The 24,251-nt window shown below is 40.5% G+C and overlaps 1 protein-coding gene across 1 annotated transcript in view; it reads right to left on the bottom strand.

The window, feature by feature from the left end:
- Positions 1-24,251, bottom strand: part of PLEKHM3 (pleckstrin homology domain containing M3) — a 209,493-nt gene that overhangs the window by 164,708 nt on the left and 20,534 nt on the right. Inside the window, exon 2 of the mRNA XM_003925603.4 lies at positions 17,593-18,504. Within this exon, the coding sequence (XP_003925652.2) occupies positions 17,593-18,190 (598 nt within the window). The 5' untranslated portion in view covers positions 18,191-18,504. The remainder of the gene's footprint in view (positions 1-17,592; positions 18,505-24,251) is intronic.

Genomic DNA, 24,251 nt, shown 5'->3' with positions numbered 1-24,251 from the left:
TATTTATTGAAGACAGGGTCTTGCACTGTCACCAAGGCTGGAATTCAAGTGGCACAATCATGGCTCACTGCAGCCTTGAACTCCTAGAGGCTCAAACAATCCTCCTGCCTCAGCCTCCTAAGTAGCTGGGAGTTCAGGTGCACATCATGACACCTGGCTTATTTTTTTATTTCTTCGTAGATAAGGAATCTCACTATGTTCTCCCAGCTGGTCTTGAACTCCTGCCTTCAAGCAGTTCTCCCACTTCGGCCTCCCAAAGTGCTTGGATTATAGGCGTGAGCTACTGCACCCAGACTGAATATTTTAAATATTTTTGATACTGACAAATCTAAAGCTACATATTTAAATCTAAGTTTTCATTAATTTACTATAGTTCACCTTTTGTTTCTCTGGGCCATATCATTTCAACTCATTTAATTTAACCTCATACATATTCTTTTAAAGTATTCGATTTCATAAATAACATAATTTCACAATGATTAATTTGATAAATAATATCATAATAATGAAGTGAAAGTGTTTGACTTAATAAATGAATATCATCACAAATGAATACAGTTGACTCTTGAAGAGCATGGGTTTGAACTGTGCAGGTCCACTTTTACCAGGATTTTCTTCTACCTCTGCCACCCCTGAGATAGGAAGACCAGCCCCTTCTCTTCCTCCTCAGTCTATTAAGCATGAAGATGAAGAGGATGAAGACTTCTATGACAATCTACTTCCACTTAATGAATAGTAAATGTATTTTCTCATCCTTCTGATTATTCATTCCTTCCTTCCCTCTCCCCTCCCTCCTTTCTCTCTTCTCTCTCTCTCTCTCCCTCCCTCCCTCCCTCCCTTCCTTCTTTCCTTTCCTTCCTTTTGACGGGATCTCACTCTGTCACCCAGGCTGGACAACAGTAGCACAAACATAGCTCACTGTAGCCTTGAACTCTTGAGTTCAAGCAATCCTCCTATATCAGTCTCCAGAGTGGCTGGGACAACAGGTATACACTAAGACACCTGCCTAATTTTTTTATTTTTTGTAGAGACAGAGTCTTGCTATATTGCCCAGGCTGGTCTCAAACTCCTGGCTTCAAACAATCCTCCCATCCTGGTCTGCCAAAGTGCTGGGATTACAGGTGACAGCCACTGTGCCCAGCTTTGACTTTCTTAACAACACTTTCTTTTCTCTGGTTTACTTTAAGAATACAGTATATAATACATATAATATATAAAATGTGTGTTAGTTGACTGTTCATGTTATCAGTAAGGCTTCTGGTCAACAGTAGGCTATTAATAAAGTTTTGAGGGATCCAAATATTAAACATGGATTTTTTTTACAGCATAGGGGATTGGCACACCTAACCCAAATTATTCAAGAGTCAACTGAAATACAATTCATTGTGCAAATGAGTAAATTATCTAATATCATAAGTGTTTCAGATAGGATCACTGACAAAGAGTATCACCATTTCCCCAAAGAAAACAGAGAAAGGTGAGCAAAACAAATCACTGTACCCATGAATTTCATACTGAAACCACAAGACAAATTCCTCATTAAAAAGAAAACAAACAAACAAACAAAACCAACCAGAACTCTCTATTCCCCATTGCTTTCTACTATGGCTAATACGAAGACTTGGTTCTGTTCCTCCTCAGTGAAGATTCCCTTTTCCTTTTCCTCCTCTTCCTTATAGTATTTAGTGCGTGGTTTCAGGGCAATAAATGCTACTTACTGAAGAGGAAGAAGGGAATTTTCCCTGTCAGGCTCCCGATTCACTTCTCTACTGCCAACATACCAAAGAGTTCCTCTTTTGCCATTATTTCCTGTATCCGTTCTCAAAAAGTTTTCATCCTCATGGCCACCTTCAGCAAGGTTGAGTCCTCCTCCCTCCTGACCCTTTCACCCACTGTTGCCAGGCTAAACTCTCTGGGTATCCTGCAGTCCCTTTCATGTCCCTCCTCAGGCTAATACCCTTCACAGGTTTCTGGGTGCCACATAGTAAAGTCCATACTCCTTAGCTTGGCCTTAAACTTTTCATTATGGAAAGTTTCAAACACTTGAAAAGCATGTAGAAGAGTAACATGAATGCCAGGTACTCATTGTTCAGTTTTAAAAATGACAAGTTTCTGTCACTCTTCTTTCATCTCTCCTACCACTCTCCAACTCTTGCTTTTCATTTTTTCTTCCTGGTACGTTTGAAAGCAAATCACAGACATTTGTTTCATTTCACCTGTAAATATTTCAGGGTACATCTCTAGTCTAACAGATAAGATCTTTACAATATATACGATACTTTTTTCACACCAAACAAAATTAATAATTCCTTATCTAATACCCAGTCTGTGTCTGATTTTCCCAGGTTGTCTCAAACATTTCTTTTTTATTTTTTGAGATGGATTCTCGCTTTGTCACCCAGGCTGGAGTGGAGTGGCATAATCTCAGCTCACTGTAACCTCCACCTCCCAGGTTCAAGCAATTCTCCTGCCTCAGCCTCCCAAGTAGCTGGGATTACAGGTATGTGCCACCATACTTGGCTAATTTTTAACAGACACGGGTTTCACCATGTTGGTCAGGGTGGTCTTGAACTCCTAACCTCAGGTGATCCACTTGCCTTGGCCTCCCAAAATGCTGGAATTACAGGCAAGAGCCCCTGCACCCAGCCACATTTTTAAAATATTGATAGTTTGTGCAAATGAGTTCATATGTTGATTTGGTTAATACGTCTTTTAAGTCTTTTTAAATCTATAACAGTTCTCTCTTCTTCCTTTTTTTCATGCTATGTATTTGTTGAAGAAGCTGGTTCATTTATCCTGTAGAATTTCCCACATTCTGTATTTGGCTGAGTGTATCTTTGCGGAATTACTTAATTCCTCCGTTTCCCATGTTTTCTGTCAACTGCTACTTGGACCTCAAGGTTCAGTGAGGTTTTTTTATGTTCTGGTTGTTGATAGCTTTTTGGTTTTGTTTCTGTTTTGTTTTGCAAGAATATGTCACAGGTGGTTGTCCCACTTTTAGGAATAACATAATCAGGGGGTTCAGAGTATAGTAGCCTGTCCCCTCCATCATCAATTTCCTCAGGAACCCCACACGCAGTGCTGTTGCTCTTAACTCCACCATTTTTCTGTCAGCTGACCGAATCACTGTTTCCATGGTTCACCCACTCCTGACCTTCATGCATTTTCTCCACAGTCCCCCGCCTAGATCTTTCTTCACCTCTGCTTGTCCGAGTTCTCTACACACTTGAGGGCTATGATAAAATCTCATTCATTCCTGAAGCCTTTCTTCATCCCTTCTAGTTGAAAACAACTGTCCTCCTCTGAACCTCCATGGCTCTATGTCTATACCATTCTGATGACTCAGAGTCATTTTTGCCTTACATTTTAAATACTGTTTCATGCTCATCAAATATTTATTAAATTTTATAATAAAAATTATTCCCCAAATAAGAAATGTAAAAGAAAAGTTTCTGCTTTACACTCTAGCACCCACAAAATTTTCCTGGCCAGACTGTATACTGTTTGATATGAACCCTTCAGACATTTTTTAGAAATAAATATATATAGATAAAATAATTAGGTATGTTCACATATATTAGCATATATAATTATTGAACTATTATGTGCTTTCATTTTGGTTATTTTATAAAATTTTGCCTTTTTGAAAATACCATGTTCCAGATCACAATACATGAAATGTTTGGGTAACCTACTTTACCGGGAAAATCTAGACTGCCTGAGTCAGAACAAGGAATGAACTCACAAGAATAGGATTCTGAAGATCAGGCAATAGTTGGCATGAAAGACAAAGTGCAATATTTTAATGTTTTCAAATAACTCAAAAGCCCATGTGATGCCAATATTCCAAATCAAAATTATCCAGGAAATTTTAAATGAAATACTTATTATAATAGGATTAATAAATGTGAAGAGAAGCCAGAGCAGAAAGTGGATGGAATATTCATAAGACTGCAGTATAACACTCTCTCCTAGACAGGCTCATCTGGATTGCTTCTCTGTCAAAGTTTAGCAGATCTATTACACTTCTTTCATTGGATCAGCTTTATTTTCAGTTTCTCTACAGGCTGTCTAGGCTATAGTAAGCTGTAAGGATAAATATTATCTGGAAGTCAGGAAAAAGGACTTACAACTGTTATACAGGTTCAGAGACAAGGAAGCAAAGCAATTTGACCTACATGATGGAGCACCAACTATGTGCAAAGCAGGGCACTAAGCTTTGTTGGAGACACAAAGGTGACAGAAGTTCTGAAGGTGCTTACAATTTGGTTGTGGTCTGTAAGTCTAGCTTTCTTGAGCAAGAGATAAAGTGCCAACCCCAGCAAACACAAATTCATATTGCTCACCTTCTATCATATCTTTAATCCTGATAGTCTCTTCTTTTATTCATTTCAGTGGGTCTAAGACACAATCCCCAGAACAATATTTCCATACCATCTTCACTTTCCCCAATTCCACAGTCTTTTTCTCTGTGCACTGTAGGGAGCTCTTGTATGTACACGATACTTGGCTTCACTTCAGCTCATACTAACCCAGGTCCTGTAGAAGTGCCATAGAGCACAGTGGTGAAGGCCACAGTTGTTGGAGCAACCAGCCTAGGTTCAACCCCCAATTCTGCCCTTACTGCCTACATGACCGTTGACAAATTATTTAACCTCACTCTCAGTTTCCTCATCTTTAAAGTGGGGCTATAACAGTAACACCCACCTCAGTGTAGTGTTGTGAGGAGAGGAAGAAATAAGTAGCTCTTAGGACAATGCCTGACACTGTGTAAGTGTTCAATAGATGCTTCCTGTTTCTGCCTTTTAGTATCAAAAGAAGAAAATTCTGCTTCCTTGCTTCAGCAGATCCTTCCACCTCTACTCTGTTAACAAATTCCTCCCTACTTCTCTAGAATCCCTTCCTCTGTAACATCTTGCAGTTCTCTCTCTGCTAGCCTCCTTTCCTCCATCCTCCATCTTCCAATATCCTAACGTTTACTGTGTCTATTAAAAAATTATCTGCGGGATTTCCAGCTCTCTGGAATCCCCTCCCACATGGTGGGAACTTAAAAAAAAAAAAAAGAAAAAGAAAAAGAAAAGAAAAAAAATCATCTGCTTGATCCTAACCCCTTATGGCTAAACCTGTCTTATTCCTTCAGAGTCCATATGCTCACAATGCCTCTTCTTCCCGGTCCACGTGACCTGGCCTCTGGCTATTGCTCTGACCTCATCTCACATCATCTTATATTCCTTCCCTTGTTCCAGCCACAATCCTCTCTTATGTTCCTTGAACCGGCCAAGCACATTCTAACTCTGAGGCCTCTGAGTTGCTGTGCTCTCTATCTTGGGCTTCTTTCCCCAGCTCCACTGCCTTATTTGCCTCCCTCAATTTTTCACCTCAAAAGTGCTGTCCTTGGTGAAGTCATCCCTTACCACTCAGGTGAAAGCGCCCCTCGTCCCTCAGCCATTCTCCATCACACCTCTTGCTTTATTTCCTTCAAAGAGCTCTCTCCTCCTGAGAACAGCGACCTTGATATCTCTCTCCTTCCCAAATACCAGAGGCTGGCTCCATAAATATTTGCTGACTGTAATCAGAAAGGACTTTGCAAGAATCTGTGGATACCAAACCCATCAGACGCGATCCTGTCAACAGAGTTTATAGCCCATAGGGGAGAAAAGATGGGCTCCAAAATATCTGCAATATGCAGCATAAAGCACTCAGAGCCTCTAACACATAAGAGAAGAAAGAGAGGGCTTTTGCCTGGGAAGTTCTTAAAAGTCTTGAGGAGGAGGTGGTATCTGAGGTAGACTTTGAAGAGATGATAGAATTCAGAGACGGCAGGAAGGGGGAAAAAACATTCCAGATGGTGGGCCTTCACTTAGATTTTCCCTTTCCTTCATCTATTATCCTCCATCTATCCCCAACTACAGCCCTTCTTTTCCTTTTCACAAGTCCCACTTTCTCTTTATTGCCACTATCACCCTCATCTGAGTTCTCATCACCTCACATCATGACGCTTGGCAGAACCTTCTGATTGGTTTCCAACCCTTAGTTCTTTCCACCTACCAATCCATTCGGTATACTGTTGGGGTCTGAGGAGACCCAATGAAGAGCATTCCTTATCCTCACCCAACTTTTGAACCAACTGAGATTGACAGAGGGTGGTCAGATACATGGGGATCAAAACACCAGCCAACTGGAGGATGCAGCTTAGTTGTGTAGCAACAAATTGAACCCCAGGATTTCACAGACTTACCTCTGAGACACAAGCATCACTGGATAGCCAGAGGCCTCCCCTCCTGGGGAACTGCCCATGAAGGGCTAATGGCATGGAAGAGCAGATCTGGGGGAGCAGACCAGAATTAGTGCTTCTTAGGAGAGTAGCTGAGTTATACTTGGTTCCTTTCCTAAACTTGCCAATAAGTCACTCTTTCTCAGGGGTCACTCTGCAAAAGGATGGAGAGAGGCCAAGAGTGCTATACTAACTAATGTCCCTTTACATGGACACATACGGCCACTGAAAAGGAGGGTCCCTGCTACCCTATCACCACCTTTCACCCCACTAAATTCCACATTTCTCATCAAATACCCCTTTAATCTTGAGTCTCAAGACATTTGTGGGTGCTTCTTGCCAGATATATCACAGTAAGTCTATTCGTCTGGCTTTGAAGGTCCTCCAAAGTCACTAGTGACTCCAAAATTTCCCCGTTCTAGGTTAGCCTCCTGACCATCTCACACATGTGCTGTGCTCTTTTGACCTTGGCTTTGTGCTCAACCCTCAAAGCCCAGCTGAAGTAACCTTTCCTCAATGAAGACTTCTCTGGCATTCTGAATCACAATCATCACTGTTTTCTTTGCATTGCTGGTTAATAAAACACAGTTTTCCAAGTCAATTAGTTTCATATTATAGTACTCAACTGTGTTTAAGCCAGAAACAATTTTAGGTCTTTGTTCTCCTCATTACAGGCACATCAGGGCACATTACTCATGACACTGCCACACATGTCCATAGCAAAGAACTTGAAGAGAATGATACTACAGGAAGCAAAGCAGGTCTGTGTCCTGCACATATTAAATTCACGCCACATGCCCTGGTACAGTGTTGGCCAGTGGAGTACACGGATGGTATTCCACAGATACTCTGTTAACAAATTTGTTCTGGTAGAAATTAACTAGTCTTTTCTATGGCTACTTTGGAGACTTTATTTTTGGGTAAAAAGGTGATATTCTATTTGTTTTCCCTTCATAAACCTAGGAAAAAAGATTATCTATGTCAGCTCTAGTGAAAACAGACCTGTCACACATCTGGCTACGTATTAGCTAGATATACCACTTTAGGGGTCTTTTCCATCCAGTTCTTTGCTGTGGGCAACAGTGATAGAGCGCAAGTCAATACACACCTGGCCAATTTTTCTCAAGTGTGAACCTGACTAGGAGATCACAGGTCCAACTTTTTAAAGCAGAGTTTTTCTATCTTCTGTGATAAGGGTAATTCCTAGCCTTTGTTGAGCTTTTTTGACCCAGGAAACAATTCCAAACATCACCTTTCAAACCATGCTTATTCTCTGCCATGGTGAGCTTTTCGCTCTATTTCTCTAATCTATAAGAATTAAATATAAAAGACTCTCCCATATATAGGCAGCTGGATTTTAGGTATAAATAGCATTCCATTACGATTTCTTGGTACAGCCCACAGAATTATAGAGACTTAGAGCAGAAAGAGAGTCTAGAAATCCCACTAGCACATCCAAATGTGAGGCAGAACCTATCAGATGCCTTCATCAACAGAACCTTAGTTTTGTTCAGGTATGGGACCAATATGATAAGGAAAGATGGCTTCTCCTTGCCCTGTGAAAAGAATAATAATTTGTCTAATCCAATCATAGCAATCTCATTTTCCTTTGCCAGAGATTGCCTTGGGGTGGGCATGTGACCCAGTTCTGGCCAAGGAGGGAGTGCTATTGGAAGCCTCTGGAAAAAAGACCCAGAAGAGATGTTCTGCTCTCTCTTCCTGACTTTTACTGCTGGTATTTAAGAAAATGATCCTAACACACATTTGGAGAGTCTGAAAAAAAAATTTTTTTTTTCTTTTTTTTTTTTTTTTTCAGTAGAGACGGGGTTTTGCTATGTTGGCCATGTTAGTCTCGAACGCCTGACCTCATGATCCACCTCTCTCGGCCTCCCAAAGTGGTGGGATTACAGGCGTGAGCTACCATGCCCAGCTCCTAGAAAAAAATTTTCAAAAAATGATCTTTGCGGCTGCTGTAGCCATTTTGTACCAATGAGGGAAGAGAAGAGAAATCAATATACCAAGGACAACAAAGCAAAAATAGGGAACGCCTGTGGGTCCTGGATGACCCCAAGACCACCTACCCCTAAGTATCTTGTTAAGTGTTTATTGCATAAGTCCTCCACATTCACTAAGTGCTCAATAGTTATCTGTTAGATAAAAGAAGAAATACAGTGACTATTTATGCCACTTTTGGTTATTTTGTTACTTGCTTCTGAAAGCATTCTAACTGACTTAACAGATTTGGAAAGAGGTTCCAGGAAGCAAAATGACTTTGCCAAATACCACAAAGTGGGCAAGTTGAGAGTGAAACTCCAACCTCCAGACTTTAAATCTAGATCACACTGTGTTTTATTTGTGGTGGAGGGAATGAGTCCCCAGGCTGCAGAAGTAGTGTAACACAGTGGTTATGTGCAGTCTTGGAGTTAAGCGTGGCTTAGAATCCTAGCCCTGCCACATACCAGCTGTATAACCTTGGATGAGGTCATCTTCTCTAAGCCTCAGTTTCCTCATTTGTAGAATCAGAATAATATCTATTATGTTAAACCATTGTGAGTATTAACTAAGATAATGAATTTTTTTTTTCTTTTTTTTTCAGTGGAGACGGGGTTTTGCTATGTTGGCCAGGTTAGTCTTAGTTATCTTCATTCATAACTAAGATAATGAATCAACACTTCTTAGCACAGGGCTGAGCATAAAATTATCATTCACTAAGTGATAGCTCTTACTGGCAGTATTAATAATAACAAACTTCATTCAACTTAAATCAAGGAAAAAGAAGCCCTTTCCATTTTGAATAAAAAACAAAATATCACTATTCTGTCTTAATTTTTAAGCACCAGTACACAGAATTCAACCTTCCATGTGCTCATGCTTGGTAAAGCAGTTTCTACAATACAGCTGATATCTTCAAAGGACTTCCAATCTGGTGTGGGAGATGAATGGACAAGCAATTATCTATCGTGCACAGCAGAGTAAAATGTGCCATGGGAACATAAAGTGAAAGGGGAAAAAAAAGGAATTTTAATTGAGAAAAATCTGGAAAGGTCCCAGGGAGGATATGGCATTTGAATTGGCCCTTGAAAGATAATGGAGGATTTTTGGAAAGTGAAAAGGGAAGGGAAAGTATTCTGGGATGAGAAGACAGCAAAAGCCAGGAGCTTGAAAGCACATGGCACATTAAAAAATGGCAAAAAGGCTCAAAAGGAAGAAGGTGTGGGTGATAAGGTTGGGAAGATACCTAGACGCTTTATAAAGTTTACACCTCGTTTTGTAAGAAATGGGGAACCATGGTTCATTTCTGAGAACAAAATAGCAGGAAAAGCTCTGTGTTTTAGAAAGAAAAGTTTAGCAGCTTATAAAATTAGTAACTATAGTTTTCTTTAGCCAAAAAGAAAAAAAAATAAATTAATAAGATAACCAGGAAAAAATATCAGACATTTTGATTTAAAGGTTCCCATACAGAAGTGTTATGAATCAGAATGTGGGCCGTCAATGAGGCATATTGGGTTTCCAAATAGCCGCCACAGGCCAACATTCAATAATGTAACCAATGGAAACTATACAACCATATAAAATCAATTTTCTGTGACCTATTTTAGCAACTTCTTTGTACTGACTAATCTTGCTGAAGGGTGAATCATAAATTCAGCAAGACACCATGTCCTGGTGACCTCACTTGTTCTTAGCCTGCAGGAATATTCCCACCTCTACTGGCTCCAAGCCTTTTGAGAAACATCATAATTGAAAAAGCAGTCATTTTAGTATAAGTCCCAAATTTGGCTTTTTTTAAAAAAAAGCAAAAGATGGGGGAAAAGGGAACCGAAACAGAGTAACACAAAACCTGGGATAAAGAAACTAGACTGCCATGGTTTTTCTAGCCCTAAAGAAAATCTCTGCTTGAGACCTTCTCCTGAAGTACTTAGAACAAGAAAATACAGGCATAGGAATGGTACCAGGTCACCAGAGAGTGAAACCGACGGAAACAAAAGCCCAGTTGACCACTGCCCTTGCCAAGCAGATGAAAATGTGAACACAGTCAGGAATGGAACAGTAAGTTAGATTCTCGCAGTTTGTTGAGTTTCAGAGCTCTGTAGCTAATGCAAAGGATTTCTTTAAAAATTTTTTATTTTAAAAATTGCAACAGCAGTTCACCCAGAAGTAGAGTTACAAGGCACACAGAAATCTTTCTGTGTTAAATAATTTCAAACATACCTATGTTTTCATTACAACTTTTTCTATTATCTGACTATAGTAATTAGCTTCCACACAACCATGAGTCAGGGTCAGTTCAAATACATCCTAGAATGATATAATTTTGTAGTTCGGAAGGATGATGGAGATAATTTAACCTGCTTCAGTAGGTCTACAAACCAAACACAATAGATAATAAAGTGATTTTTCCAAACTTACATGGTGAATTAGGAGTACAGTTCAGATAACCTCAGATAATCTTTTGGGTCCTACTTGGGGATTCTTTCCATATAGCCTCATTTACTCTACTTCGCGTCTATACTTTGTTTTGTGTGTGTGTGTGTGTGTGTGTGTGTGTGTATGCTAAATTTCATATATATGTTCACATGACTTTTTATGTTCTTATCTTCTGATATGTTTATGTTTAGATTGTAATTCTGAGATGTTAAGACCTTGTCTTCTTTATCCTATGGGAAAGTCCTTGGTGCTTATGATTGTATCATTATTCAGTGAACATGAACAGATGACAGTGATGGAGGGAGAAAAGGGTTTAGTACAGACACTAGTGAAGAGCTTGTCTTTATACAACTAAGATCAGTGCTAAGACTAGAAATCAGCCATTCTTTTTTTTTTTTTTTTTTTTTTTTTCATTTTCTGGAGTTGGCTTGTAAGAAATCAGCCATTCTGGTAGTAGGATAGGGCCCACTCTCAGGGCTATTTCCCAGCCACACCCTACTACAGCTACCCAGGGCATAGCAGACGCTGGATGGCAGTAAGGAGAGGGACTGATCCTGAGGACGCTTTGGTGTCTACCACCTACCTGGAGGTTCTTCAGAGATAAGCCTGAGACAGGACTATTCCATCCTCAGGTGATGTAGATGGTGTTAACTAGGTTGGATTCAAGCCACTTCCCATCAACTGGTGGCAACCTTCATCCACTAGCACAGCCAACATTCCTTCTTAAGAAGTCAGTGCTAGGTCTGCCTCTGCCTGAGGCAAGGCAATCTCTAGAATGCATTGCAGGCTCCCAAGTAAGACAGTTAAAAAATGGCAAAACCCCAAAGCTCTTCCTTCCATGCTTACAAACCCATCGGGGTTGGTTCACTTCAGCTGTTGGCATGCTAACATTAAAGACTGTGAAAGGCAAAGTGACTGTCTTCCTTTTGCAGATTCGCTGGTCTCCTAAGAAACTGACTGGCTCTGTGTCCACGTATCTCAGTGAATATGTTAAATGCAGGAAACGATCCTTGCTTAGCTGGATTGCCTTGGTGTGCCTAAGTTTTTCTGAACCAGTGATAGAGTTAAAAGGCACACACAAATCTTTCTGTGTTAAATAATTTCAACCATCAACCATACCTATGTTGTTTAATTTTACGTCAATGAACATTATTGTACTGATCTCCACCAACTACTCCCATAGGGATTTACTGCCAGTGAGGCTGTGGAGACTGAGGACCACTAGCTTCCAAGGTAAGGGAACAGCCGCAGCTTAGTGGTTAAGAACCTGGACTCAGAGGAAGACTGCTTACAGTCAAATTTGAGGCTCTACTCCTCCCTCACTGTGGGGATTCAAACAAGCTACTTATGCTCCCTGTGCCTCAGTTTCATCATCCTTTAAATGGGACCAATGAAAAATCCATATCACAAGAGTGTTCTCCTATGAGTAAATAAGCTGATACCTATAAAGCACTTAGAATTGTGAAAGTGCAGAAAGTGTTAGCTGCCGCTGCCATTATTATTACTATTTTCCCCTCTCTTTCCTCCTGGGCTCTCTCACTTGCCCTAAGAACAAACACACTGGGTGCTCAGACATTGGCTTTGATAGTAATAAACAAACTGTTACTCTTGTTCACATATTCTGCTCTCATATATCCCTTTCCCACCCTAGGAAAGCAGTGGCCCCCAAATTCAAAGCAATAACCTTCTATAAAGAAACACAATCAAGGAATAGGGAAAAGTTGAAAAAAGTTATAAAATTATCTCAAATGACTGCCAGCTTCAGAAAGTCTGAAGGGCAACCACAATGACCTCACCAAGCTTTGTGTTCATTGAACAGCAGTCAGATTCCTGTAAGAAGGGAAATCTTATCCATGCCTATGCAACTCAGAAGTCCGAAATGGTATCTAAATAGCTCTCCAAGACCAGAGTAACATTCTTCCAACATTAGGTGCACTTTATAAGCCACACACAGTCAGAAAGGGGAAAGTGTTAGATTTTATCTTATCAGGGCAGCTTTTGGGACAAAAGCGTATCTTCATTTTTCAGTATTTGCTGCTGCTACAGAGCTTCACAGAGAGGATGTGCAAATGCTAATGATGGTGTTAGGGTGGAGAAAGGGAAGATGTCAGAAAAGAGGGTGGAGTCATTTTTTCTAGAGAGACACAAACCAGCTAAAGAAGTTAATGCCTTTAACAGTTTTACAGTTAATGCCTGTAATTTAACTACATTCATTTTTACATTTAAAATTTTTTGGGGCACATATTTTTGAGCACATGTTCAAAGCACTAAGTTAGATACTGAAGATAAAACAATGGGTAAAATTCTCAGGTGAAAAGTAACTTTAAAAAGGAAAGAAAAAAAAAATGGGTAAGAAAACAAGTTTATGGTCCCTTCTATCAGTGACCATAAACTCTGGTGTGGAAGACAATAAATAGTTGATCATAAATCAGTATGAGAGAGGGAAAGAATGGTCTGTTCCCCATTAACAAACCAGTTAATAACTATGAGAAAGTATAACACAAGAAGGCCAATTCATTTCAAGAAATATTTATTGTGAGGCCATTTTATAACCAAAAAAAAAACTTGAAGTGCTTGTTAGTGTCACTTTGATTCTCATTGATGGGTTTCAAATTCAATTCATAATAACAGCAATAATATCATTAAATGTTTAAAACTTTTATTAAGTGTACTGAACATGGTTCTAAGAAGCACTTTAGATGTTTTAACCCACTTAATGCTCACAAGAAATTGAGGTCAGTACTACTACTACCTGATACTTTATGTTCAAAAAAAAAAAAAAACAAACAAACAAACAAACAAAAAACCTCAAATGGGGGTACAGAGTGATTAAGAAACCTGCCTTATGTTATACAACTAGTAAGTACTAGAGCAAAGTTGGAAATGCTAGAAATCTAGGTTTAGAGTCCTGTTTCTAACAAATATGCTACTTTGTTTGACCAGAAGGCCTCCTTCAGACAGGCTTGAGCAAAATAGCTGCTACACCCTAGCTACCCACAGCCCTCATCATACCAGAGCGCAATTTGCTTTATGTACCCAAAACAACATTTATCCTCAGTAAGGTTCAAGAGCCTGGTTATGCATCAGCAACTGAGACAGCAGACGCAGAGGCCCTACCTGATAAAGAAGACCCTTGGACTTGCTACAGGAGGAAGGAGAAGGATGAAGGGGAGTAGGAGGATAGAGCAGATAAAGGAAGAACCACTCCTGATAAGCCTTTAAGCTGAGGCTGAGTTCAGTAAAGGAGCCAGGTAAAAAAATGAACATTAGCTGGAGAAAACATAACCATGCAGTAATAACACCTGCAAGTAAGAGAATGACAGGGCTAGACACAAAATCATGTTGACCTTGTCAAAAGAAACCCATTGATGAATTTTATTTCTTCTGAGGAGCCCCCAGCCTTTCATTAACCCTTGTTAACTTAAAACAGCAGGAGTGGAACAAGGGAAGATTATGGGTGATCTGGAGACACTCTGAATTTGAGATGCCTGTAGTACATTCCAACAAAAATGCTCACCAGGCAGTTGGAGATGTAAGTCTGCAGCTCAAGAAAGAGGTCTTGCCTGACCCCAAATCTCCTGGGTCCTCATCTCCAGCTCTAGCCAAGGCACTGCACTGCCTTCCTCTGCTTCTGGCATATTCCTCAGGAGAAACAATGAGACTTTCTTCAATTTGGATCACTAACTTCAAAGGTTTTAAAGTCAACTTGACTCAGAGATCTTGGCTGACTTTGACTAGTAGGCACCTGGATGTTGGCATACCCTGCCACGAATGCTTGTGAGAATACCGGCATCAGAACAGGTGATCAACCATGCAGTCTAGAACTCCAGCCTGAGAAAGGGTGGCCACTGCTTGCCCCTGCCCTTCACCTGATGAGTGATAGGAACATAATTTATCTTGTCTGCTCTCCAGAGAATGGCAGAAAGAAAAGGTGTCAAAAACTTGGCATGCCAGCCAGGCACAGTGGCTCACATCTGTAATCCCAGCACTTTGGGAGGCTGAGGAGGGCGGATCACGAGGTCAGCAGTTCAAGACCAACCTGACCAACAAGGTGAATCCCTGTCTTTACTAAAAATACAAAAATTAGCTTGGCATGGTGGTACGTGCATGTAATCCCAGCCACTCAGAGGCTGAGGGAGGAGAAATGCTTGAGCCAGGGGTGGAGGTTGCAGTGAGCCAAGATTGCGCCACTGTACTCCAGCCTGGGCAACAGAGCAAGACTCCATCTCACAAAAAACAAAACAAAACAAAACTTGGTATGCCATTTACCCACATTCGCTAATTCCTGTTAGGATGTCTATCTCCTAGATGACTAAAGGTGGCTGTGGCTGGGAGCAGTGGCTCACACCTGTAACCCCCAACAGTTGGGAGGCCTAGGTGGGAGGATTGCTTGAGCCCAGGAGTCCCAGACCAGCCTGGGCAATATAGCAAAACCTCATCTCTACTAAAAAAAATAATAATAATAATAATAATAAATAATTAAAAATTAGCCAAGTACAGTGGCACACGCTTGTAGTCTCAGCTATTTGGAAGGCTGAGGCGGAAGGATTGCATGAGCCAGGGGGATTGAGGCTGCAGTGAGCTATGATTTATACCACTGCACTCCAATCTGGGTATCTGAGTGAGATCCTCTCGGAAAAAAATTAACTAAATAAATAAATAAATGGTAGTCAGAATATATTATATCAATACTTGCAAATGCCATGTTACAGTTGACTTTTCAAAATACCACTCAGTTCTCATATTTCAATATAATTTAATATTAAACTATTTTTAAACATAAGAATTAAAAAATAATTATCATGGCCTGTTAAGCACTCAAAGAAGTAGTTCAGGTCTTTAGAGAGCCTAAGGAAGGTTGACTTCTCATATTTACAATCAAAACAAGATCAGAAAAATACAATTGGAAATATGACATCCTCTTAACTTGGCTACACCATGGATTTAGAATGGTTAAGGAGGTTTTATGATAAAAACCTATAGGAATGCTAAGAAACCAAAAAAACTACTGAGGTTATTTGCAAATCAGAAAGTGCGCCTGCTTATACATGACCTCAGGCAAAGCTATCATTCTGCTAGGCAATGGGCTTACAGCAACTTGGATGCCCCTTCGTATCTTTTGTGTGTGTGTGTGTGTGACAGTCTCCCCCTCTGTCGCCCAGGCTGGAGTGCAGTGGGGCAAACTCAGCTCACTGCAACCTCCATCTCCTGGGTTCAAGCGATCTTTGTGCCTCAGTCTCCTGAGCAGCTGGGACTACAGGTGTGTGCCACCAAGCCCAGCTAATTTTTGTGGTTTTGCGAAAACCGTGGTTTTCGCCGTGTTGTCTAGACTGATCTCTGACCTCAAATGATCTGCTTGCCTCCTCCCAAAGTGCTGGGATTACAGGCATGAGCTACCGTGCCCAGCCATGTCCCTTAATATCTAATCAGCCATCAAGTCTCGTGCTTTAAAATATCCTTTTCTTAGCCAGGCCTGGTGGCTCATGCCTGTCATTCCCGTTACTTGGGAAGCTGGAGTGGAAGGATTGCTTGAGCACAGGAACTCAAGTCCAGCCACAGCAACACAGAAAGACTCCATCTCTAAAAAAAAAAAAACTGAAAAAAACTAGCTGGGCATGGTGGTGCCTGCCTGTAGTCCCAGCTGCTTCAGAGGATAATGTGGGAGGATCCCTTAAGCCCAAGAGTTTGAGGTTGCAATGAGTTACAATTACACCACCATATTCCAGCCTGGGAGACAGAACAAGACCTTGTCTCTAAAAACTGAATTTTAAAAAAAGAAAAAAATGTATATAATGTCCTTTTCTTTTTACTCCCATGGTCGCTACCCTTGGCACATGTTATAAAAGAATGGTGAGAGCCTAGGAGAGAAGACAAGGAATTACAAGTCATGAATTTGAGTAGAAAAAAAGAAAGGATTTGAAAAGGAAACCTTTTCAGAAACACTGGGGGAAATGGAGAGTTGGTTGTGTCTCAAAGAAGAGCAAGTTCATGAGTACATATTCATGTGCACATATATGTGTATAAAATATGAAGAGAAAGGAAATTCAAGACCCTCCATCATGAAGGAGGACCTAAGCACCCTCTCCAGCCATTTCCTCCCACTGCTGCCCATGGAGTCCTCTGTTCTACTCACCAAGGTCTGCTTGCTCTCTTCTTTATGCCCTTCTCCTCACCTTTGATTACACAATAATCCTGACCAAGTGTCATGTGCTGTGACTGTCTGCATCTTAGTGTCCTTCCAGATGTGGCTGAAGTTCCATATCCCCTTGCAGGCCAAGCCTTGCGAAACCCAACCCACAGTGTCTTCTTCTTCTGTCCTTTTACAGTCACTGCCACTCACTCATATGGACAGAGTAAAACGAAGGTCCCTCACACACATTTCAATGGCCCATATACGGTCTCTTATTATCAAGTACCTTCTTGAGTCTTATGAAAAGTTCTTTAGGGCAAGGATTGTGTCTTCACACATCTTTAAATCTTTCCTTGCATAGGCTGAGCCCAATATACTGCCTATAGGAATAGGCAGTGTCATACAATGTGCACAGGAAAATACTATTAATACATTAAGTATGAGGGTAATCTGATTCTAAGATACAAGATCAGAAAGGGAGAATTTACCGTAATTGTCTTTTCACTGAATGCCTTTTAGGAAGATAATAAGACTGTTGACCTGAGGCCTGGTAAAATACACAAGAAAATGGAAGAGGGAGCTTAAATAAGCAAGGCCAGACATGAATGCTAGAGCATAAGATTGTCATGAGGCAGATTAAGAGAGACAAAGGAAAAATCAGCAATTGTTCAGTAGAAGACAGATATAAAAGCATATGAACTTATCTGAGTCACAGCACCCCCCTCCAAAAAAAAGAAATAAATAACATTTAAAAACATACCGGTATTTCCTTGAGCATCTTCTATCTTACTTGGTGAGGGCAACAGAAAAGATGGCCTGGTAAAGTGCGGGCCTTGAAGGGAAGGCTGCGGCTGCAAAGGCATGGTTTTGAGGACCACCCTCCAGTCCACTTGGGTAATATCTGATCGTGATCGAGCATGCCCTGGCTTGAAAGTAGAGGTCTCATCCAGTAAGTCATTCACAGAACGAGGCCGGTCCCGCCGACGCTGACAGATATTGAAAAAATTAAAGGTTGATGCTTCCTTTTGTTCCATCCAGGAAAGATTATCGGGGGTCGTCCCTCTCTGGACCATAAACTGTTCTTTGGCAGGGAAGACATTTTGAGCTTTGGTTTCTAAGAGCCTGCTCTTACAGTGGTCCCAAATCATGCCTCCCTTGCCCAGGGAGGCCACATTTCTCATAGCACCATTGTCTGTGATGTTACTGAGTACCTCATGCCCCACCAGTTCAGGGACTTCCTGGATCCCATAAACCTCTGCTTGCTGGACAGCCTTTTCTAGCTTACTGTCCAAAGTACTAAAGAACTCCTCTGTAACTTCTAAGGCCGGGCTGATATCATCCACTTCCAAAGCTTCCATGTCACAGGCTCCAGGAGGCCTCAGCCTCCTAAGCTGGTTCAAGAAATGGCTTCATGAACATTCACCCAACCAAGAGAGGTACTTCAGCAATAGAGCTATGGAAACAGCTGGAAGAAACCTTCATTGGGCTTCCTGGAGCAGGCTAAACACAAGGGTGGTTGATGTTTTCCCAGCAGTTAAGAATATTCGTCAGTGGCTAATGGGCATTAACATTTAGGAGACCAGATATTCCTTTGAGATTATTCTGCAGAGAGACTTCTGTGAAGACAACAGGAAGTACTTGTCAAAGCAATGCCATGCCAATCCGTGATTTCCTGGAAGAAAATAAACAGGATAACATTGGCACATGATTCATTGTATTCTATAGCTCACAAATCTGCCAAATTACTTTCCCTCCTTTACACCTCTTCTATGGCAGCCAAGTACAAAGGCAGACAACACTTACACAGAAGTGCCTTTGTCAGTAATACATATCACTACTCGCTTTGGATAAAAACTTACATGGAGCAGGGTGGAGCACTTGATAAGAGGAATTAAGGTCAATAGCTTTTGCTCACACAGAGAAAATGCTTTGAGAGCATTTGTGAAAAGACTGCCCTGGCAAATCTCTGATATGCTGACCTAAAATAGTAAGCAAAAAGACTAGGAATTCTGTGACTGGGCCTGTATCATAATCAGTCTAAAAGTCATAAATGCTTGAGTCCTTTCACAAACTTTGAAAGCACTGATGATTTGTTGGGTTTAAAGGTGCAACAGGGAAGCCGAGAAGGAAGTTCTGCCTGTTTTTAAAATCCAAATGTGACTGTGCTTGTGTTTCTTATTTAGATTATATAATGCATGATGATGACTCTGGACTTCAGAATTGCTCCGGCATTCTTAGGGTTTCAGGCTCCAAACTCCCCGAGACTTCTAGGATTGGCCTCAGAGTATGGGTCTAGTCTGTAGGGTGTCAAACAGCTTAAGGTGAAGCCACGGCCTGAGTGGCAGGCTTGTGTTCATCCTTTTCTCCCTCCAGAACTCAAGCCCCAAACCTTACATCTCTACCTGGGCAGAAAGAATCCTGCATGAGCAGTAATCCATGCTTTCCATGAAACACTAGATCATCAAGTACAGGCCAAATTATAGCAGACTTTGACAATGATGCTATCCAGTACAGTAGACACTAGTCATTATGACCATTCACATTTAAATTCAGTAAAATTAAAGTTTCTCAGTCACACTAGTCACATTTCAAGTATCTAACTGTCACGTATACCTTTATATCTTTACCAAAACAAACAAAACAACTAGGCAAGGGTTTTTTTAATCCTTAACTTCTTATAAGTAGGCAAAACTAGGCAATTAGCAACACCATTATAATATTGATATGGTTTGGCTGTGTCCCCACCCAAATCTCATCTTGAATTCCCATGTGTTGTGGGAGGGACCCAGTGGGAGGTAACTGAATCATAGAGGCAGTTCTTCCCCATGCTGTTCTTGTGATAGTGAGTAAGTCTCATGAGATTTGGTAGTTTTAAAAAGAAGAGTTTCTCTGCAGAAGTTCTTCTCTTGCCTGCTGCCATGTGAGACGTGCCTTTCACCTTCCACCATGTTTGTGAGGCCTCCTCAGCCATATGGAATTGTAAGTCCAATAAAACTCTTTCTTTTGTAAATTACCCAGTCTCGGGTATATCTTTATCAGCAGTGTGAAAATGGACTAATACATATATGTTGTCACAAAGATAGACAGATGTGCTTTCTTTGTAAAAACTTCACAATTTTTATGGTTAAATTAATGTTTACCGCTTAGGTCATTAAACCATTACATTTATATCAACAGCACCAAACTACCTTGCTTAATATATGTAAATTAAACTCATATATAGACCTTTATTTTAGGAGTATCAAGGAGGTTTGCAGTTCATAGGACCTCTATAGAACCTCTTGCAAAGTGATAATGACTATGAATTTGTCTACTTTTATATATTTTGATATTTATTATGTTAGTACTTCATGAAGCAAGGCAAAGATTTATTTTTAAAGATACATATTAGTAATAAAACTTTTCTAGCTGTAAACAGGGTTTTTTTTTTTTTTTTCCTGAGTCTATCTAAAGTTAAACCTCAGTCTCTCCAACTGTGTAACAGGGTTTTAGTACTTCTGTAATTTTGAAACTTGGGATATTTTTCAATTTCATCTTGTATGCCAGAGACAAAAATATACATAAATATAATAAATATTTTAGTTCTTTCCTTACTAAAAATTGAAATGAACATAAACAAAGTACAAGTTTCTCATTTTATAAATGTGGTACCAAGGTTCAGAGCATTAAGTTGTTCACTGAAAATTACTGATATTCCTTTTCTTATCCAGTGTTTCAAATTCAGTCTTTACTCATGATAGAGAAAGTATAAATCACCCTCAAAGTAATTATTTATTTCTTTTTTTATTATTTATCAAACTATCTAGAAATATTCTTTTTTTTTTTAAGATGGGGTTTCACCGTTTTGCCCAGACTAGTTTTGAACTCCTGACCTCAGGTGATTCGCCTGCCTCAGCCTCCCAAAGTGCTGGGATTACAGGCAGGAGCCACCGTGCCCAGCTAGAAATATTTTTTATGCTTCTGGCTTGGTGTCTAGAGGTTGGTTAGAAGTATATAACAGGCCAGGTGAAGTGGCGCATGCCTGTAATCCCAGCACTTTGGGAGGTAGGTGGATCACTTGCTCTGCTAAAAGTTTCAGACAAGCCTGGCCAACATGGTGAAACGTCATCTCTACTAAAAATACAAAAATGAGCCAGTCATGGTGGTGTGCACCTGTAATCCCAGCTACTCGGGAGACTGAGGTGGGAAGATCGTCTGAACCCAGGAGTTGAAGGTTGCAACAAGCCAAGATTATACCACTGCACTCCAGCCTAGGCAACCAAGAAAGACCCTGTCTCAAAAAAAAAAAAAAAAAAAAAATTAAAAAAAGAAGTATGTAACTATTGATGGCCATGCGGGCTGGTGGAATACTTCTATACCACATGGTCTAAACCCATAGACTGTTAGACAAGGAAACTGGCCTTTGAGATAATCTTTCAACCTTAGCATTTCATAGAATAAGGCCCAAAGAAGGTAAGAAGCCCCATGAGCACTTTCATACATGCAGACAAGTTCTCACCTCAGGGCCTTTGCATTTGCTGTTCCCCTAGATACCCCAACATGAACAACTCTCTCCTTAAGTAATTGTTCATATGACCTGACCTCCCTGACCACCCTCTTTAAAATTGTAATGCACTTCTCTGCCCTAGACTCTTGATCTCTTTTACTCTGCTTTTGTCTAAATAAACTTTTCATTTAAAAAAAAAGGTTGTTTTTTTTTTTGAGACAGAGTTTTGCTCTTTTACCCAGGCTGGAGTGAAGTGGCACAGTCTCGGCTCACTGCAACCTCTGCCCCTCAGGTTCAAATGATTCTCCTGCCTCAGCCTCCTGAGTAGCTGGGATCATAGGTGCCCACCACCATGCCCAATTAATTGTTGTATTTTTAGTAGGGACAGGGTTTCACCATGTTGGCCAGGCTGGTCTTGAACTCTTGAACTCTGGTGATCCACCTGCCTACACCTCCCAAAGTGCTAGGACTACAGTGATGAGCCACCACTCCCAGCCAACAGTTTTATATCTATAGAATTATTACAAAGATAATATACTCAGTTCTTATACACCCCATGCTCAGTTTCCTCTATGTAATATCTTACATTAGTATGATACATTTGTCACAATTAATGAACCGATATTGTTACATTATTATTAATTAAAGTCTATACTTTCTTCAGAATTCTTCAAATTTCCCTGAACTCCTCAATGTATTCCAGGATCCAATACAGGATACCACATGACATTTAGTTGTCATGTTTCCTTGGCCTTGTCTTGGCTATGACAGTGTCTTAGACTTTACCTGTTTTGATGACTTTGACAGTTTTTAGGAGTACTAGTTAAGTATTTCACAGAATGCCCTTCATTTTGGATTTGTTTGATGTTTTTCTCATCATGAAACCAGGGCTATGTTTTTGAGAGGAAGTCCACAGAGGTGAAGTACCATTCTCATCATACAATATTAAGGGTACATACCATGAACATGACTTACTACTGTTCACATTAACCTTATCACCTGGCTCAGGGTACGCTTTTCCTTAAGCATTTACCTTTTAACATATCATTTAATTGACTTATTTAACATTTAGTGTTTTTCTCTCTCTCTCCCTAAAATATAAGCTGTACAAGTCCAGGAATTTGTATTCACTGTGTTCACTAATGTACCCCCAAAACATGGAATAGTGTTTGGTGCACACGCACACACACACGCGTGCACACACACACACACACACACTAAATAGACACATGTTGAACAAATGCGTTGCTGTCTTGTTGCATAAAAGAGAGCGCCTCATGACCTATCCAATTCTCCAAATTAAAGTTCTTCACCAACACCCACCCACCTTGTTTTACTCCTGCACGCTTTTGTCCAAGTTAAGGAACCTTTCCTAATTGTTCAGGCTCTCATAGAACCCCAGGTTTGCCACATTGTACTGAAATGATCGGCCAATCTCTCCAGATCCTACTCTAAACTCTGAGCTACTTGACTGCAGGCACCGTGCCGTTCTTGTTTATCCTCCTATACAATCTCTGTCTTCACTCTTTTAGACTCTGTTTTCCAACCTTACTCTTGGGAATTTCATCTTTTTCCCGGGCTCTATAGCCCCCAAATTCACTACAGTACAAGAGTCTGATGTCAAGTTTAATTTCTGTAATTGAGTACTTCTTACTAGCTTGTCTCATTTGGTTTTGAAATTAATCAAAATATAATAATATATTCAGGTAGGTCAAAATATAAAGGAGACAAAGTGAAGGGAATAAGATCAGCGTGTGGGTGCGGTATGGTTTGCCTCAGTACAAAACTAGGAATCAGGAGCTAATTAGAACTGTGTTCTAAATCTGGCTCAACCACACACTTGCTGGGTGGCCTCTGGGAAACCATTTAACCTCTGCATGCCTTGCTCAGCTACCTGTATCCCATAGAGTTGCTAATATTAAATTGCATTGCATGTGGATCATTCACTAGGTAGCTGCTCCAACATGTCTGTACAAATGTAAACTGCTATATAATTATGGAGCACTCCACTGGACCTCACCCATTCAACAACCAAGTGTTCCTCTTCTCTCCCTGGAAAGATTTGTCAGTCCAACAAAGGCAAAGTCAGCAATGAACTATTTATAATACACTGTTTTTCAACCAAACTCAGCGATCTATAGACATTTTATCTTATATTTGTATAGAATGCCCCTATTTAATACATTGAGAAATTGAGGTCCATTTGTCAGTCAGGTAATAAAAGAGCTCAACCCAAAGAATCCTATGCATGCATCAAAACGTAACAGGATGGAGAATCAGTGTATTGCTATTTCCTAACAAAGAAATCTGTTGTTTACATGCTCATTAGGCAAGGCTAACTAACAGGATGAATACAGTAGTTCTCCCACACAGAGGCAGATGCATTTATGAGCAATAATTCTACCCTGACTCATACAAAGATGCCCTGCCCTCCTGAGCTGGATGGTAAAAGCGCTGACTTCCTCCCTCATAAGTGGCTCAGAATATTGTGAGTGCTGAAGGTGTCCGGGGCCATATCATTTTAGAAGCAGCTGGACTGGAAAGAAAACGGCAACGGCAAAGACACCAAGGATAATTTATATCTGTCTATTAATTTTCAAAAATAAGAGCCAAGGGTGATTACAAGGATGGTCAACATTCTGGGCTCTCACATGGTCTTCACTTTGATTTAAGGTTGTGGCTGACTGAGAATTGTCTAAGAATTACATCATGTGAAGGATCCACAAGAGGATCTGCTCCTAGTAAAATGGCCTTTCTGGACCATGAGGCTACATGGCAACGTAAGGATGTCGATGGAGCGCAGGCATGCCGCAAGGAGCAGGCAAGGAAATGGTGCCAGGGTGGACCTCATAAAAAGAGCTCGGGGGCTATCAAATGAAGCAGACAGCTAGAAACACAGATGGAATCCCATTTTCACAGGTTTGGAGCAAACG

The sequence above is a fragment of the Saimiri boliviensis genome, chromosome 5 (assembly GCF_048565385.1).
Source record: "Saimiri boliviensis isolate mSaiBol1 chromosome 5, mSaiBol1.pri, whole genome shotgun sequence".
Classification (NCBI taxonomy): domain Eukaryota; kingdom Metazoa; phylum Chordata; class Mammalia; order Primates; family Cebidae; genus Saimiri; species Saimiri boliviensis.
The sequence above is the reverse complement of the archived record's forward strand: the minus strand, read 5'-3'. Positions and strand labels throughout refer to the sequence as shown.